General features: G+C 44.9%; 1 protein-coding gene across 7 annotated transcripts in view; it reads right to left on the minus strand.

The window, feature by feature from the left end:
* Positions 1-15,909, minus strand: part of LOC127030281 (zinc finger protein 585A-like) — a 78,188-nt gene that overhangs the window by 39,757 nt on the left and 22,522 nt on the right. For 6 of the 7 annotated variants that reach the window (XM_050916487.1, XM_050916492.1, XM_050916489.1 and 3 more), the window contains exons 4-5: positions 969-1,070; positions 84-546 (exon numbers count right to left, since the gene is read on the minus strand). In XM_050916487.1, the coding sequence (XP_050772444.1) occupies positions 84-546; positions 969-1,070 (565 nt within the window). The remainder of the gene's footprint in view (positions 1-83; positions 547-968; positions 1,071-15,909) is intronic. The other variant, XM_050916493.1, reaches the window with a different exon arrangement.

Genomic DNA, 15,909 nt, shown 5'->3' on the forward strand with positions numbered 1-15,909 from the left:
CACTGAAGAAAATGGTGCAAACTACCTAATGTATTTCTTTACAAATCTTTGGCCAGTCCTAGTGAAGTCATTTTTGGCATTACTTGCCTGTGTGGGTTCTCTTATGTCTCATAAAAGCTGAGTCCTGTCTAAAACTTCTCCCGCACTCAGGGCATGTGAAGGAGCGCTCGCCCGTGTGGATTCTCTGATGTGTGATAAGGTGTGAGCGCTGATTGAAGCTTTTCTCACACTCGGAGCATGTGTACAGTCGCTCTCCTGTGTGGACTCTCCGATGTCTGCTGAGGTTTGAGCTATGGTTGAAGCTTTTCTCACAATAGCAGCATGAGTAGGGTCTCTCTCCTGTGGTGATTCTTTTGTATCTAATAAGGTCTGAGCAGCTACTAAAGCTTTTCTCTGGCCCATGCTGACTCTCACAGGCTTTAACCTCTCCACAGCTCCCAGAAACTTTCTCTTTGCATCTTCCTGCTAATGTCCCATGTGGTTCCAGTTGCTCAGCATCAACTTGCTGTGGATTCTGCTCCTCATTCTCACTCACCATCCAATTACCTGGAAGGAGAGAGAGAGAATCCAGGCATCGGTCACTCCCTGTGCTGGGGAGAAAGGAAACCCCAGAGAGGAATAGGAAAAGGTGGGACCACACCAAAATAAGAGCTGGAGACATCAAACAAAAAAGGATTTGATTTGCAACCCTGCCCCATCCTGCCCTACCAAAAGCCCTTCCCCTGCAGACAGAGAGACGGGGTCATTTCTGGGTCCACATTCCATTCAGGGGGAAGGAAGATTGGAGACGGAGTTACAGCCTGGTGTCAGTCAGGAGACGAAGGAAGCCAGGAGTGGCACCTGCCATGAGGATGGCACACCTGCTGGGAACAATTCTGAGTTCGGAGAAGTCACAAGACCTTTGTAAGGAATCCCAAACGTTTCCTTCATTCATGTACAGTTTCTGAGTTGGTTAGCTGAGTCCTCACCTGTCTGGAGCTCTCTTTCCTCAGAGCCCTGGAGATCTGGGACCCATGGCTCTTCCCCTTGTTCCAGTCGGGAGATCACATCAGGTTTGGAAACTGGAAAACCTGCGTAACAGAACAAAAACAAGACAGATCAGTGGAATTTGTGGGATACTTGTCACAAAGAACATTCCATGGTTTTACGCTCAGCTCACTTTTAAGCATTCCTGGGCTCCAATCAGTAGGACAGTTATTATTATTAATCATGTTCATTACAGTAGTGCCTAAGGGCCAATAAAAAATGGGGCCCCATTGTTCTCGGCATTGTATAGACACAGAGTAGTAGAATGTCCATACCCTGAGGTGGGGGAAGAATTAGAATACAGGAGCAGAATGAACAATGTAATGGCAGATGCATATGACAAACACAGGCATAACCTGATATGATTATATTTAACTGTGATGGGGTACACAGTCCCCAGATTGGGCCTGATAAGGCTAAAGGACGCTACCGGGTACAGTTAGCCATGCCCCAAGGCCTGCGGAGCATGCTTCAGCTGAAGTAACAGGTTAAAAGATGCTTAGAAGCCCAAGGAAATGGGAGAGAGGGAACAGGCTAAGGGAAAACAGGTCCTTCTCCTGAAAAGTCACTTGGAAGGTTGGACCTGGGATAGAATGACAGTGGTGAGGACCCCAGGCCATGCCATCTCCAAAACCCACTCTTCCTTTTCCCACAACCAACAGACCCCACAGGGCTCTGCGCTTTTGAACTCAGGGGGAGCTGGAGTGGGAGATGAGACACTAACCAGAGACCTCGGCAGAGGCCATTGCCATGGTGGAGAACTACTTGATGTCCCTTGGGTCCATAGCTGAAACACCAAAAGCCAGTCTGGTGCACCTCCGGAGCCCCAAGTCTCATTGAGCCCAAACCTCACTGAGGCTATCCAGCTGGTCTTGGAGACAGGAATACAAAGACCAATAGAGGAGCCTGGAAGCCCACCTTCAGCTAGTGAAAAGACATTAGGGTCAAGCCGAGCAGCCTTATTTGAAGGGGACATCCCACTTAGGAGAATTAATGGCAAAACCTGGGGGCTGCTTGCATGTGAGCAGCCAGGCCATTTCAGATGGGACTGCCCACTCATGGACTATAATTATGGGCAGGCCTGGAGAGTGGATAACTGGGCTCAGAAAATGGGCCCAAGGAAAATGTTAGTCTCCTTGCAAGTGAATGGAGTAAAAGTACAAAATAGACTCTGGCTGCAGTCAGACTTTAATTAAGGAATGATTGGTTGAGTCAGAAGGAGAATCTAGAGGCATGATCTACTGCCAATGTATCCATGCAACACACAACCCTGTTCGATGAGACCAACTCACTCTGTTAGACCACAGCGAGACAGTGCAGGCCAGAGTGGCCAAAGACCTGGCCTATCTGGTCATACTTTGGCATGACTGGAAGTGTTTCAGGGAGGATGTCCAAGGATGTGGTGGAGCATCTGCAGAGGGCTAGAGCCTGGACTGGAAGAACCAGGAGGACAGCAGATGGTCATGGTGGCCAAGAGGAGGTGCCAAGAGGAGATGGCTCCATTGGAAGCCAAAGATCCAGGAGAGAGAAAGTATGCTGATGGATAAATGACTTTTCACCTGAACTTAAATGGAGCAGTAGAGGCCTGCTACCACTTTGCAACCTGGACCTGCTGTCTAACAAATAAACATCGTGAGAGAGCAAAGGAGGGACCCAACCCTGAGTCAGGTTTATGAACATCTCACCCATGTAGATGACAAAGTGCTAGACGCTCAGCAGTTGAAACAGTGGCCCTATTTCTGATAGGGGAAGTCAGAATGCAGCTTTGGTACCCAGGAATTTCCAAAGGGGAGGTGCTTCAATTGGCCCATGCAGTGCTGTGCTGGGGCACTTGGGTAAAGAGAAGACACTCAACAGAGTGACCACGGAGTTCTACTGGCTGGGGATCCACTCCAGAGGCCTGGGACTATTGTGCAACCTGCCCCAAATGGCAGTGGGTGAGCCAGAAAAAGATCTGACAGTACTATTACCCACTGCAGGGGTCCCTCTGACTGTCAACTGCAGGGATTGGGGGACAGGGGAAGGATCACTGGATGATTGCCCTGTTGTGTCCATTTCTTTGGAAGCATCTGAAATTGGGCCCTATCAGAAGACAGGATACTAGGCTAGATGGACCATTGCTCTAACCCAGTATGGCTGTTCTTATGTTCTTATGAATAGGCACAGAACTGGTGGGCCCATTGAAAACATCTGCAGCCAGGAACTAATGTAGATTGGTGACCTTGGACTGTGCGACCACCTAACCGGAGGCTATTCCCCTCTGGTCAGAAATGGCAGTTGTTGTTGCCAGTAAGCTCATGAAAGTTGACTGAAAAGGGATCTCAAAAGAATTACTGACAGAGCAAGGGACAAACGTCACCTCACAGTTAATAAAGTCAAGTTCAAGTCCTTGAAGACATCGGTATACAACCACCAAACCGACAGCCTGGTGGAACAGTTTAACAAAACATTAAAAAATTGAGGAAGGTCATGACCACTGACTCCTAACACTGGGATCATCCTACCTGTTCTCATCACCCATCAGGTGCCCCAGGCATCCACAGGTTTTTTCCCATTTGAATTACTTAACGGGAGGCAAACAAGGGGAATCTTGGATCTCCTCCATGAGACATGGGAAGGGCAGAATTCCAGAACAATCAATGTAGTGCAGTATGTTATACAGTCAAGAAAGAAACTGAAGACCCTGGGGGCACTTGTGAGGGAAAAGCTGCAAATTGCGCAACATAACCAGGAGCAGGTCAACAGCAAGGCCTGTCTTTGAGGGCTCCAACATGGAGACTGAGCGATACTTCTGCTGCTGACTTTGAATCCAAGCTACTGGCCTGATGGCAAGGCTCTTTCAAGGTGATAAGACAGGTGGGAGAGATTATTTATGAGGTTTGGTAACCCAGAAGGAAGGCATCGATCTTTTTGGGAACATTCATTTAGCCTCATGCAATCAGACTATGATCAGAAGGAGGCTTGGAAAGCAAATGGGCTAAACAAGAAACAAAAAATAAGCGTCTTGTGTCAAATCCCATGCAGAAGGTTCCTGAGTTTAACTTTCCACTGTCATCTTGGTCAACGCTGAACCAAATGTGAACCAACCATGGTAGATGCGGATATCTAATTCGAAAATGGAAAATCAAGGACTCCCCAGCGTGCGAGTGTGGTTCCCCATGAAAGACCATCGAACATATCACTACCTACTGCACAATTTATAAATATGAAGGAGGCATTACTGCAGTAGATCCTGCTACTCCTGATGTAGCCATTTCCCATGAACAACTTCAGGTGAAACTGTACTTGTTGCTGTACACCAGCCATACAAAAGAAGATTACAAATATTTGCACCGTAAAAAATGATGAACAAAAGAAATAGTATTTTTCAATTCACCTCATACAAGTACTGTAGTACAATCTCTTTATTGTTAAAGTGTAATTTACAATGCAGATTTGTTTTGTTACATAACTGCACTCAAAAACAAAACAATGTAAAATTTTAAAGCCTACAAGTCCACTCAGTTCTACATCTTGTTCAGTCAATCACTAAGACAAACAAGTTTGTTTACATTTGTGGGAGATAATGCTGCTGGCTTCTTATTTACAATGTCACCTGAAAGTGAGAACAGGCTTTGCCTGGCACTTTTGCTGCTGGCATTGCAAGGTATTTACGTGCCAGATATGGTAAACATTCCTATGCCCCTTCATGCTTGGGGCACCATTCCAGAGGACATGCTTCCATGCTGATCATGCTCATTACAAAAATTATGAGCTAATTACATTTGTGACTGAACTCCCTGGGGAAGAATTGATGTCTCCTGCTCTGTTTGACCCATATTCTGCCACATATTTCATATTATAGCAACTGTTCTTGGACAATGACCAAGCACGTGTTGTCGTTTTAAGAACACTTTCACTGCAGATTTGACAAAATGCAAAGAATATACCAATGTGAGATTTCTAAAGATAAATATAGCACTTGACCCAAGGTTTAAGAATCTGAAGTGCCTTCCAAAATGTGAGAAGGATGAGGTGTGAAGCATGCTTTCAGAAGTCTTAAAAGACCAACTCTCTGATGCAGAAACTACAGAACTCGAACCACCAAAAAAGAAAAACAACCTTCTGCTGGTGGCATCTGACTCAGATAATGAAAATGAACATGCATCGGTCTGCATTGCTTTGGTCATTATCAAGCAGCATGGATGTTTGTCAAAAGGAGCAGGAGGGGCAAGGATAAAACATAACATAATAACATAAGAATGACCTCACCGGGTCAGACCAAGGGTCCATCTAGCCCAGTATCCTGTCTTCCCACAGTGGTTGGTGCCTGATGCTTCACAGGGAATGAACAGAAGAGGAATATCATCAAGTGACATCAAGAGACTTCGTGGGATAACTCACATGACTGGAATACTGTCATGGATGGATATAAACTGTTCAGGAAGGACAGGCAGGGCAGAAAAGGTGGGGGAGTTGCATTGTGTGTAAGAGAGCAATATGACTGCTCAGAGCTCCAGTATGAAACTGCAGAAAAAACTGAGTCTCTGGATTAAGTTTAGAAGTGTGACCACAAGGGTGATGTCGTGGTGGGAGTCTGCTATAGACCACCAAACCAGGGGGATGAAGTGGACGAGGCTTTCTTCTGGCAACTAACAGAAGTTACTAGATCACAGGCCCTGATTCTCGTGGGGGACTTCAATCACCCCGATATCTCTTGGGAGAGCAATACAGCAGCGCACAGACAATCCAGGAAGTTTTTGGAAAGTGTAGGGGACAATTTCCTGGTGCAAGTGCTGGAGGAACCAACTAGGGGCAGAGCTCTTCTAGGCCTGCTGCTCACAAACAGAGAAGAATTAGTAGGGGAAGCAAAATTAGATGGGAACCTGGGAGGCAGTGACTATGAGATGATTGAGTTCAGGATCCTAACATAAGGAGGAAAGGAGAGCAGCAGAATACGGACCCTGGACTTCAGAAAAGCAGACTTTGACTCCCTCAGGGAAAGGAAGGCAGGATCCCCTGGGAGAATAACATGAGGAGGAAAGGAGTTCAGGAGAGCTGGCTGTATTTTAAAGAATCCTTATTGAGGTTGCAGGAACAAACCATCCCGATGTGTAGAAAGAATAGCAAATATGGCAGGTGACCAGCTTGGCTTAACAGTGAAATCCTTGCTGATCTTAAACACAAAAAAGAACCTACAAGAAGTGGAAGACTGGACAAATGATCATGGGAGGAGTATAAAAGTATTGCTCAGGCATGCAGGAGTGAAATCAGGAAGGACAAATAACACTTGGAGCTGCAGCTAGCAAGCAATCTTAAGAGTAACAAGAAGGGTTCTTTCAGGTACATTTTGGAAATTGCAACAAGAAGATGGTCAAGGAAAGTGTGGGCCCCTTACTGAATGAGGGAGGCAACCTAGTGACAAAGGATGTGGAAAAAGCTAATGTACTCAATGCTTTTTTTGCCTCTGTCTTTACAAACAAGATCAGCTCCCAGACTGCTGCACTGGGCAGCACAGCATGGGGAGGGCGTGACCAGCCCTCTGTGGAGAAAGAAATGGTTCAGGGCTATTTAGAAAAGCTGGACGAGCACAAGTCCATGGGGCCGGATGCGCTGCATCCGAGGGTGCTAAAGGAGTTGGCGGATGTGATTGCAGAGCCACTGGCCATTATCTTTGAAAACTCATGGCGAACGGGGGAGATCCCGGATGACTGGAAAAAGGCTAATGTAGTACCCAAAGGGAAGGAGGAGGATCCGGGGAACTACAGGCCAGTCAGCCTCACCTCAGTCCCTGGAAAAATCATGGAGCAGGTCTTCAAGGAATCAATTCTGAAGCACTTAGAGGAGAGGAAAGTGATCAGGAACAGTCAGCATCGAGTCACCAAGGGCAAGTCATGCCTGACTAATCTAATTGCCTTCTCTGATGAGATAACTGGATCTGTGGATGAGGGGAAAGCAGTGGACATGTTATTCCTTGACTTTAGCAAAGCTTTTGATACGGTCTCCCACAGTATTCTTGCCGGCAAGTTAAAGAAGTATGGGCTGGATGAATGGACTATAAGGTGGACAGAAAGCTGGCTAGATCGTTGGGCTCAACAGGTAGTGATCAATGGCTCCATGTCTAGTTGGCAGCCAGTTTCAAGTGGAGTGCCCCAAGGGTCGGTCACTAAACTGGGAGGAGTGGTAGATACGCTGGAGGGTAGGGATAGGATACAGAGGGACCTAGACAAATTAGAGAATTGGGCCAAAAGAAACCTGATGAGGTTCAACAAGGACAAGTGCAAAGTCCTGCACTTAGGACGGAAAAATCCCATGCATTGCTACAGACTAGTGACCGAATGGCTAGACAGCAGTTCTGCAGAAAAAGACCTAGGGGTTACAGTGGACGAGAAGCTGAATATGAGTCAACAACTTGCCCTTGTTGCCAAGAAAGTTAACAATATTTTGGGCTGTATAAGTAGAGGCATTGCCAGCAGATAGAAGGATGTGATCATTCCCCTCTATTCGACATTGGTGAGGCCTCATCTGGAGTACAGTGTCTGGTTTTGGGCCCCACACTACAAGAAGGATGTGGAAAAATTGGAAAGAGTCCAGCGGAGGGCAACAAAAATGATTAGGGGGCTGGAGCACATGACTTATGAGGAGAGGCTGAGGGAACTGGGATTGTTTAGTCTGCAGAAGAAAAGAATGAGTGGGGATTTGATAGCTGCTACCTGAAAGGGGGTTCCAAAGAGGATGGATCTAGACTGTTCTCAGTGGTAGCAGATGACAGAACAAGGAGTAATGGTCTCAAGTTGCAGTGGGGGAGGTTTAGTTTGGATATTAGGAAAAACTTTTTCACTAGGAGGGTGGTGAAGCACTGGAATGGGTTACCTAGGGAGATGATGGAATCTCCTTCCTTAGAGATTTTTAAGGTCAGGCTTGACAAAGCCCTGGCAGGGATGATTTAGTTGGGGATTAGTCCTGCTTTGAGCAGGGGGTTGGACTAGATGACCTCCTGAGGTCCCTTCCAACCCTGATATTCTAGGATTCTAAGTGTTCCATCTCCTGCCACTCATTCCCAGCTTCTGGCAAACAGAAGGGATTCAAGCAGATGATGGAGCAAAGACATGAGGAGGCTGAAGGAAAAAGTTCAGACTTCCAGATGGAAACAGGACCAAAGAATTCTGAGGGGAGACTGCTGGGTGAGGACAGTGGAGGCATGTGACTAAGAGAACCAGGCAGAGGAAAAGACAGACTAGTGAAGGAGAAATAGAGCTCAGGAACAGGTTTGCAGAGTTGGAAATTGAAGAAGGGGCACATCAGGTGGTTGCTGAAGGTGAGAGGGCAAGGAAAAAGAGAAGAGCAGCTAGTCCTACAGGAAGAGGGGATGTGGATCTGAGGCTGAAAAGGATCCTAATGGGCGTGGGAAAGAATCCACTGATTGTCCTTCATGTGGGAACAAATGATACAGCTAGATTCTTGCTGGAACGTATCAAGGGAGACTATGCCAGGCTGGGGAAGACGCTTAAGGAAATCGAGGCTCAGGTGATTTTCAGTGGGATTCTGCCTGTTCCTAGAGAAGGGCAACAAAGGTGTGACAAGATTAGGGCTCAGGCAGTGGTGCTATAAGGAGGGCTTTGGGATGTAAGGCCACTGGAAAGCCTTCATGGACAGAGGACTGTTCTCTCGGGATGGACTTCACTTGAGTAAGGAGGGAAAGAGATTTCTAGGATGGAGGCTGGCACAACTGATTAAGAGAGCTTTAAATTAGGAATTTGGGGGAGATGACTGGGGGATGTCCAGGTAATATCCAGGCCGGAATTTAACATTGAGAGGGAAGAAAACGAAGAAAGAAAGGATACAGCTGTGGGTATGAGAATGGACATAAGGAGGAAGGGTAGTGTAGATACCAGTCTAATACGTGATACTGGTGGTAGAATGTCTGTGCCTAATTGGGTAAAGAATGTCAGTGAAGCCAAATGGCAAAAATTAAGATGTTTGTACACTAACGCGAGGAGCCTAGATAACAAAACGGAGGAACTAGAGCTACTGGTGCAGGAAGTGAAACCGGATATTATAGGGATAACAGAAACATGGTGGAATAGTAGTCATGACTGGAGTACAGGTATTGAGGGCTATGTGCTGTTTAGGAAAGATAGAAATAAAGGCAAAGGTCGTGGAGTAGCACTGAATATCAATGATGAGGTTAACAGTAAAGAAATAAGAAGTGATGGAATGGATAAGACAGAGTCTGGGCAAAAATCATATTGGGAAAGAAAGCTAGTAGAGCCTCCCCTAAGTTAGTGCTTGGGGTGTGCTACAGACTGCCAGGATCCAATTTGCACATGAATAGAGACCTCTTTAATGTTTTTAATGAAGTAAACACTAATGGGAATAGTGTGATCATAGGAGACTTTAACTTCACAGATACAGGCCTGGTCTACACTACGAGTTTATATCGAATTTAGCAGCATTAAACTGAATTAATCCTGCACCCATCCACATAACAAAGCCCTGTATATCGATATAAAGGGCTCTTAATACCGATATCTGTACTCCTCCCCAACGAGGGGAGTAGCGCTGAAATCGGTATTGCCATTTTGGATTCGGGTTAGTGTAGCTGCAATTCGACGATATTGGCCTCCGGGAGCTATCCCACGGTGCACCATTGTGACCACTCTGCATAGCAATCTGAACTCAGATGCACTGGTCAGGTAGACAGGAAAAGTCCTGTGAACTTTTGCATTTCATTTCCTGTTTGCCCAGCGTGGAGCGCCGATCAGAACAGGTGACCATGCAGTCCCAGAATCAAAAAAGAGCTCCAGCATGGACCTTACAGGAGATATTGAAGCTGATCTCTGTATGGGGAGATGAATCTATTCTATCAGAACTCTGTTCCAAAAGACGAAATACCAAAGCGTTTGGAAAAATCTCCAAGGCTATGATAGACAGAGGCCACAGCAGGGACTCAACACAGGGCCACGTGACAAGTGAAATGGAAAGCCAAAGAATGAAATGGACGCTCACGGAGGGAGGGATGGGGGACTGAGGACTCGAGCTATCCCACAGTTCCCGCAGTCTCCAAAAACCATTTGCATTCTTGGCTGAGCTCCCAATGCCTGAAGGGTCAAAAACATTGTCACGGATGGTTCAGGGTATATGTTGTCAATCTCTCCTCCCCCCACCACCACCCCGTGAAAGAAAAGGGAAAAAAAATTGTTTCTCGCCTTTTTTCAATGTTATCATATGTCTACTGGATGCTGCTGGCAGACGCGGTGCTGCAGCGTTACACAGCAGTATCCCATTGCCTTCCCTTCCTGATGGCAGACGGTACAATAGAACTGGTATCCGTCATCATCATACCATAAGTGCTCCTGGCTGGCCTCGGTGAGGTCGGCCGGGGGCGCCTGGGCAAAAATGGTAATCACTCCCGGTCATTCCCTTCTTTAAGCTTTGTCTCCTGGAGATTCAGTCCTGCCTGGAATATCATAGCAGCTGGAGCCTGCGCTCCCCCTCCCCCCCGGTTTTATCTCAATAAAGTCAGTGTTTCTTATTCATGCATTCTTGATTACTTCATCACACAAATAGGGGAATAGCTGCCATGGTAGACCAGGAGGGGTGTGGGAGGAGGGAAGCAATAGGTGGGGTTGTTGCAGGGGCACCCCCTAGAATGGCATGCAGCTCATCATTTCTGTGGGATGTCTGGGGCTCTGACTCGGAGTGGCTGTTTGCCTCTCTGGTTCTTTAGTAGGCTTGCCCGATATTCCAGGCAGGACTGACTCTACCTTTAGACAAAACGTAAAGAAGGGAATGACCTGGGGAGTCATTCCCATTTTTGTCCATACGCCCCAGGCCAACCTCATCGAAGACAGCCAGGAGCACCCATGACAGAAGCAGATGGTACAATATGACTGGCAACCGTCATTGCCAATTTGCAAAGCAGCAGACAGTACAGTAGAGGTGGTAACCATCTTTGCTACCTTGCAAAAGGCAAATGAATGCTGCTGTGTAGTGCTGCAGTACCGCGTCTGTTAGCAACGTCCAGTAGACATATGGTGACAGTGAAAAAAAGGCTGAATGGGCTCCATGGTTGCCGTGCTATGGCGTCTGCCAGGGCAATCCAGGGAAAAGGAAACAAAATGATTGTCTGCTGTTGCTTTCACGGAGGGAGGATTGACTGATGACATTTACCCAGAATCACCCACGACACTGTTTTTGACCCATCATGCATTGTGATCTTAACCCAGAATTCTAATGGGAGGAGGAGACTGCGGGAACTATGGGATAGCTATAGGATAGCTACCCACAGTGCAACGCTCTAGAAATCGATGATAGCCTCGGTACATGGACGCACACCGCCAAATTAATGTGGTTAGTGTGGCTGTGTGCGCTTGACTTTATACAATCTGTTTCCAAATACCGGTTTATGTAAAATTGGAATAATCCCATAGTGTAGACATACCCATAGACTGTAGGACAAGTGCTAGTAATAATAGGGCTCAGATTTTCCTGAATGCGATAGCTGATGGATTCCTTCACCAAGTAGTTGAAGAACCAACAAGAGGGGATGCCATTTTAGATTTGGTTTTGGTGAGTAGTGAGGACCTCATAGAAGAAATGGTTGTAGGGGACAACCTTGGTTCGAGTGATCATGAGCTAATTCAGTTCAAACTAGATGGAAGGATAAACAAAAGTAGACCTGGGACCAGGGTTTTTGATTTCAAAAGGGCTAACTTCAAAGAATTAAGGAAATTAGTTAGGGAAGTGGCTTGAACTGAAGAACTTATGGATCTAAAGGTGGAGGAGGCCTGGGATTACTTCAAGTCAAAGTTGCAGAAACTATCAGAAGCCTGCATCCCAAGAAAGGGGGGGAAATTCATAGGCAGGAGTTGTACACCACGCTGGATGAGCAAGCATCTCAGAGAAGTGATTAAGAAAAAGCAGAAAGCCTACAAGGAGTGGGAGATGGGACAGATTAGCAAGGAAAGCTACCTTATTGAGGTCAGAACATGTAGGGATGAAGTGAGAAAGGCTAAAAGCCATGTAGAGTTGGACCTTGCAAAGGGAATTAAAACCAATAGCAAAAGGTTCTATAGCCATATAAATAAGAAGAAAACAAAGAAAGAAGAAGTGGGACCGCTAAACCTCCACTCCATCCTCAGTGTTAAGGATAATCTAGGCATGGTCCAATACCTAAACAAATAACTTGCCTCAGTCTTTAATGAGGCTAATAAGGAGCTTGGGGATAATGGTAGAATGACCAATGGGAATGAGGATATGGAGGTAGACATTACCATATCTGAGGTGGAAGCCAAACTCAAACAGCTTAGTGGGACTAAATCGGGGGGCCCAGATAATCTTCATCCAAGAATATTAAAGGAACTGGCACATGAAATTGCAAGACCATTAGCGAGAATTTTTAATGAGTCAGTAAACTCAGGAGTTGTACTGCACGACTGGAGAATTGCTAACATAGTTCTTGTTTTTAAGAAAGGAAAAAAAAGTGATCCGAGTAACTATAGGCCTGTTTGACATCTGTAGCATGCAAAGTCTTGGAAAAAATTTTGAAGGAGAAAGTAGTTAAGGACATTAAGGTCAATGGTAATTGGGACAAAATACAACATGGTTTTACAAAAGGTAGATCATGCCAAACCAACCTGATCTCCTTCTTTGAGAAGGTAATAGATTTTTTAGACAAAGGAATCGCAGTGGATCTAATTTACCTCCATTTCAGTAAGGCATTTGATACGGTTCCGCGTGAGGAATTATTAGTTAAATTGGAAAAGATGAGGATCAATATGAAAATTGAAATGTGGATACGGAACTGGTTAAAGGGGAGACTACAACGGGTCGTACTGAAAGGTGAACTGTCAGGCTGGAAGGAGGTTACTAGTGGTGTTCCTCAGGCATCGGTTTTGAGATCAATCTTATTTAATCTTTTTATTACTGATGTTGGCACAAAAAGTGGGAATGTGCTAATAAAGTTTGCGGGTGACACAAAGCTGGGAGGTATTGCCAATGCAGAGAAGGACCGGGATATCCTACAGGAAGATCTGGATGACCTTATAAATTGGAGCAATAGTAATAGGATGAAATTTAATAGCGAAAAATGCAAGGTCATGCATTTAGGGATTAATAACAAGAATTTTGGTTATAAATTGGGGACATATCAGTTGGAAGTGACAGAGGAGGAGAGGGACCTCAGAGTATTGGTTGATCACAGGATGACTATGAGCCGCCAACGTGATATGGCAGTGAAAAAAACTAATGCAGTGTTGGGATGCATCAGGCAAGGTATTTCCAGTAAAGATAAGAAGGTGTTAGTATCATTATACAAGGCACTGGTGAAACCTCATCTGGAATATTGTGTGCACTTCTGGTCTTCCATGTTTAAGAAGGATGAATTCAAACTGAAACAGGTTCAGAGACGGGCTACTAGGATGATCTGAGGAATGGAAAACCTGTCTTATGAAAGGAGACTCAAAGAGCTTGGCTTGTTTAGCCTAACCAAAAGAAGGCTGAGGGGTGATATGATTGCTCTTTATAAATATATCAGAGGGATAAATATTAGGGAGGGAGAGGAATTATTTAAGCTTAGTGCCAATGTGGACACAAGAACAAATGGATATAAACTGGACACTAGGAAGTTTAGACTTGAAATTAGACGAAGGTTTCTAACCATTAGAGGAGTGAAGCTCTGGAAAACCCTTCCAAGGGAATCAGTGGGGGGGCAAAAGACGTATCTGGCTTCAAGACTAAGCTTGATAAGTTTGTGGAGGGGATAGTATGATGGGATAGTCTAATTTTGGCAATTAATTGATCTTTGATTATTAGCAGGTAAATATGCCCAATGGTCTGTGATGGGATGTTAGATGGGGTAGGATCTGAGTTACTACAGAGAATTCTTTCCTGGGTGCTGGCTGGTCAGTCTTGCTCACATGTTCGGGGTTTAACTGATCGCCATATGTGGGGTCAGGAAGGAATTTTCCTCCAGGGCAGATTGGCAGAGGCCTTGGAGGTTTTTCGCCTTCCTCTGTAGCATGGGGCATGGGTCACTTGCTGGAGGATTCTCTGCAACTTGAGGTTTTTAAACCACGATTTGAGGACTTCAGTAACTCAGACATAGGTTAGGAGTTTGTTACAGGAGTGGGTGGGTGAGATTCTGTGGCCTGCCTTGTGCAGGTCAGACTAGATGACCATAATGGTCCCTTCTGATCTTAAAGTCTATGAGACACCATTCCTGCCCATCCTGGCTAGTAGCCATTGATGGACCTATCCTTCACGAATTTATCTAGTTCTTTTTTGAACCCTGTTATGGGCTTGGCCTTCACACCATCCTCTGGCAAGGAGTTCCACAGCTCGACTGTGCATTGTGTGAAGAAAACTTCCTTTTCTTTGTTTTAAACCTGCTGCCTACTAATTTCATTTGTTCTTGTGTTATGAGAAGTAGTAAACGCCACTTCCTTATCTACTTTATACCAGTCACGATTTTATAGACCTCAATCATATCGCCCCTTAGCCGTCTCTTTTCCAACCTGAAAATTCCCAGTCTTATTAATTTCTCCTCATACGGAAGCCATTCCATACCCCTAATCATTTTAATTGCCCCCTCTGAACCTTTTCTAATGCCAGTATATATTTTTTGAGATGGGGCGACCACATCTCCACACAGTATTCAAGATGTGGGCACACCAGTGATTTATATTTAATTTATATAATTAAATTTACATTAAATTATTCCCAGCATTCTGTTCACTTTTTTGACTGCCACTGCACATTGAGTGGATGTTTTCTGAGAACTATCCAGAATGACTCCAAAATCTCTTTTACACTTCATTTGCCAGGGTTTATCCTCCTTTCTATTTTCTTCACTAGGATTTAACTTCCACTTTTTAAAGGACGTCTTTTTGCATCTCACTGCTCCTTTTACTTCGTTGTTTAGCCATGGTCTCTTTTTTTTAATTTGGGATATAATTTTAAGTTGAATCTCTATTATGGTGTCTTTAAAAAGTTTCCACACAGTCTGCAGAGATTTCACTTTTGGCACTGTACCCTCTAATTTCTCTTTAACTAACCTCCTGATTTTTGTGTAATTCCCCTTTCTGAAATTAAATGCTACAGTGTTGTGCCGCTGTGGTGTTTTTCCTGCCACAAGGATATTAAATTTAATTATATTATGGTCGGTATTACCAAGCGGTCCAGCTATATTCACCTCTTGGACCAGATCCTGTGTCTATTTAGGACTAAATCAAGAATTGCCTCTCCTCTGGTGGGTTCCAGGACAAGCTGCTCCAAGAAGTAGTCATTTAAGGTATCAAGAAACTTTCTCTCTGCATCCCGTCCTGAGGTGACATGTACCCAGTCAATATAAGGATAATTGAAATCCCCCATTATTATTATTGAGTTTATTTTAATAGCCTCTCTAAGCTCCCTGAGCATTTCACAGTCACTATCACCATCCTGGTCAGGTGGTCAGTAATATATCTCTACCGTTATATTCTTATAGTATGCAAGATTCTGTGGTACAGTTTGATTCATTTACAACTTTTACTTCATTTGATTCAACGCTTTCTTTCACATATGCCGCTCCCCCACCAGCATGACCTGTTCTGTCCTTCCGATATGTTTTGTACCCTGGTATTACTGTATCCCATTGATTAGCCTCATTCCACCAAGTTTCTGTGATGCCTATTATATCAATAATCTCATTTAATACGAGGCACTCTAGTTCACACATTTTAATTATTTAGACTTCTAGTACTGGTATATAAGCACTTTAAAAACTTGTCTCCTTTTAGCTGTCTGCCATTACACAATTTAATTGAATGGGACTCTTTTATTTGACTGCTTCTGATCAGACCCTACCTGTACTTTATCATCTTCCATCCTCTTATCCTCACTAGGACATAGAGATTCTCTATT

This window comes from Gopherus flavomarginatus, chromosome 10 (genome assembly GCF_025201925.1).
Source record: "Gopherus flavomarginatus isolate rGopFla2 chromosome 10, rGopFla2.mat.asm, whole genome shotgun sequence".
Lineage (NCBI taxonomy): Eukaryota > Metazoa > Chordata > Testudines > Testudinidae > Gopherus > Gopherus flavomarginatus.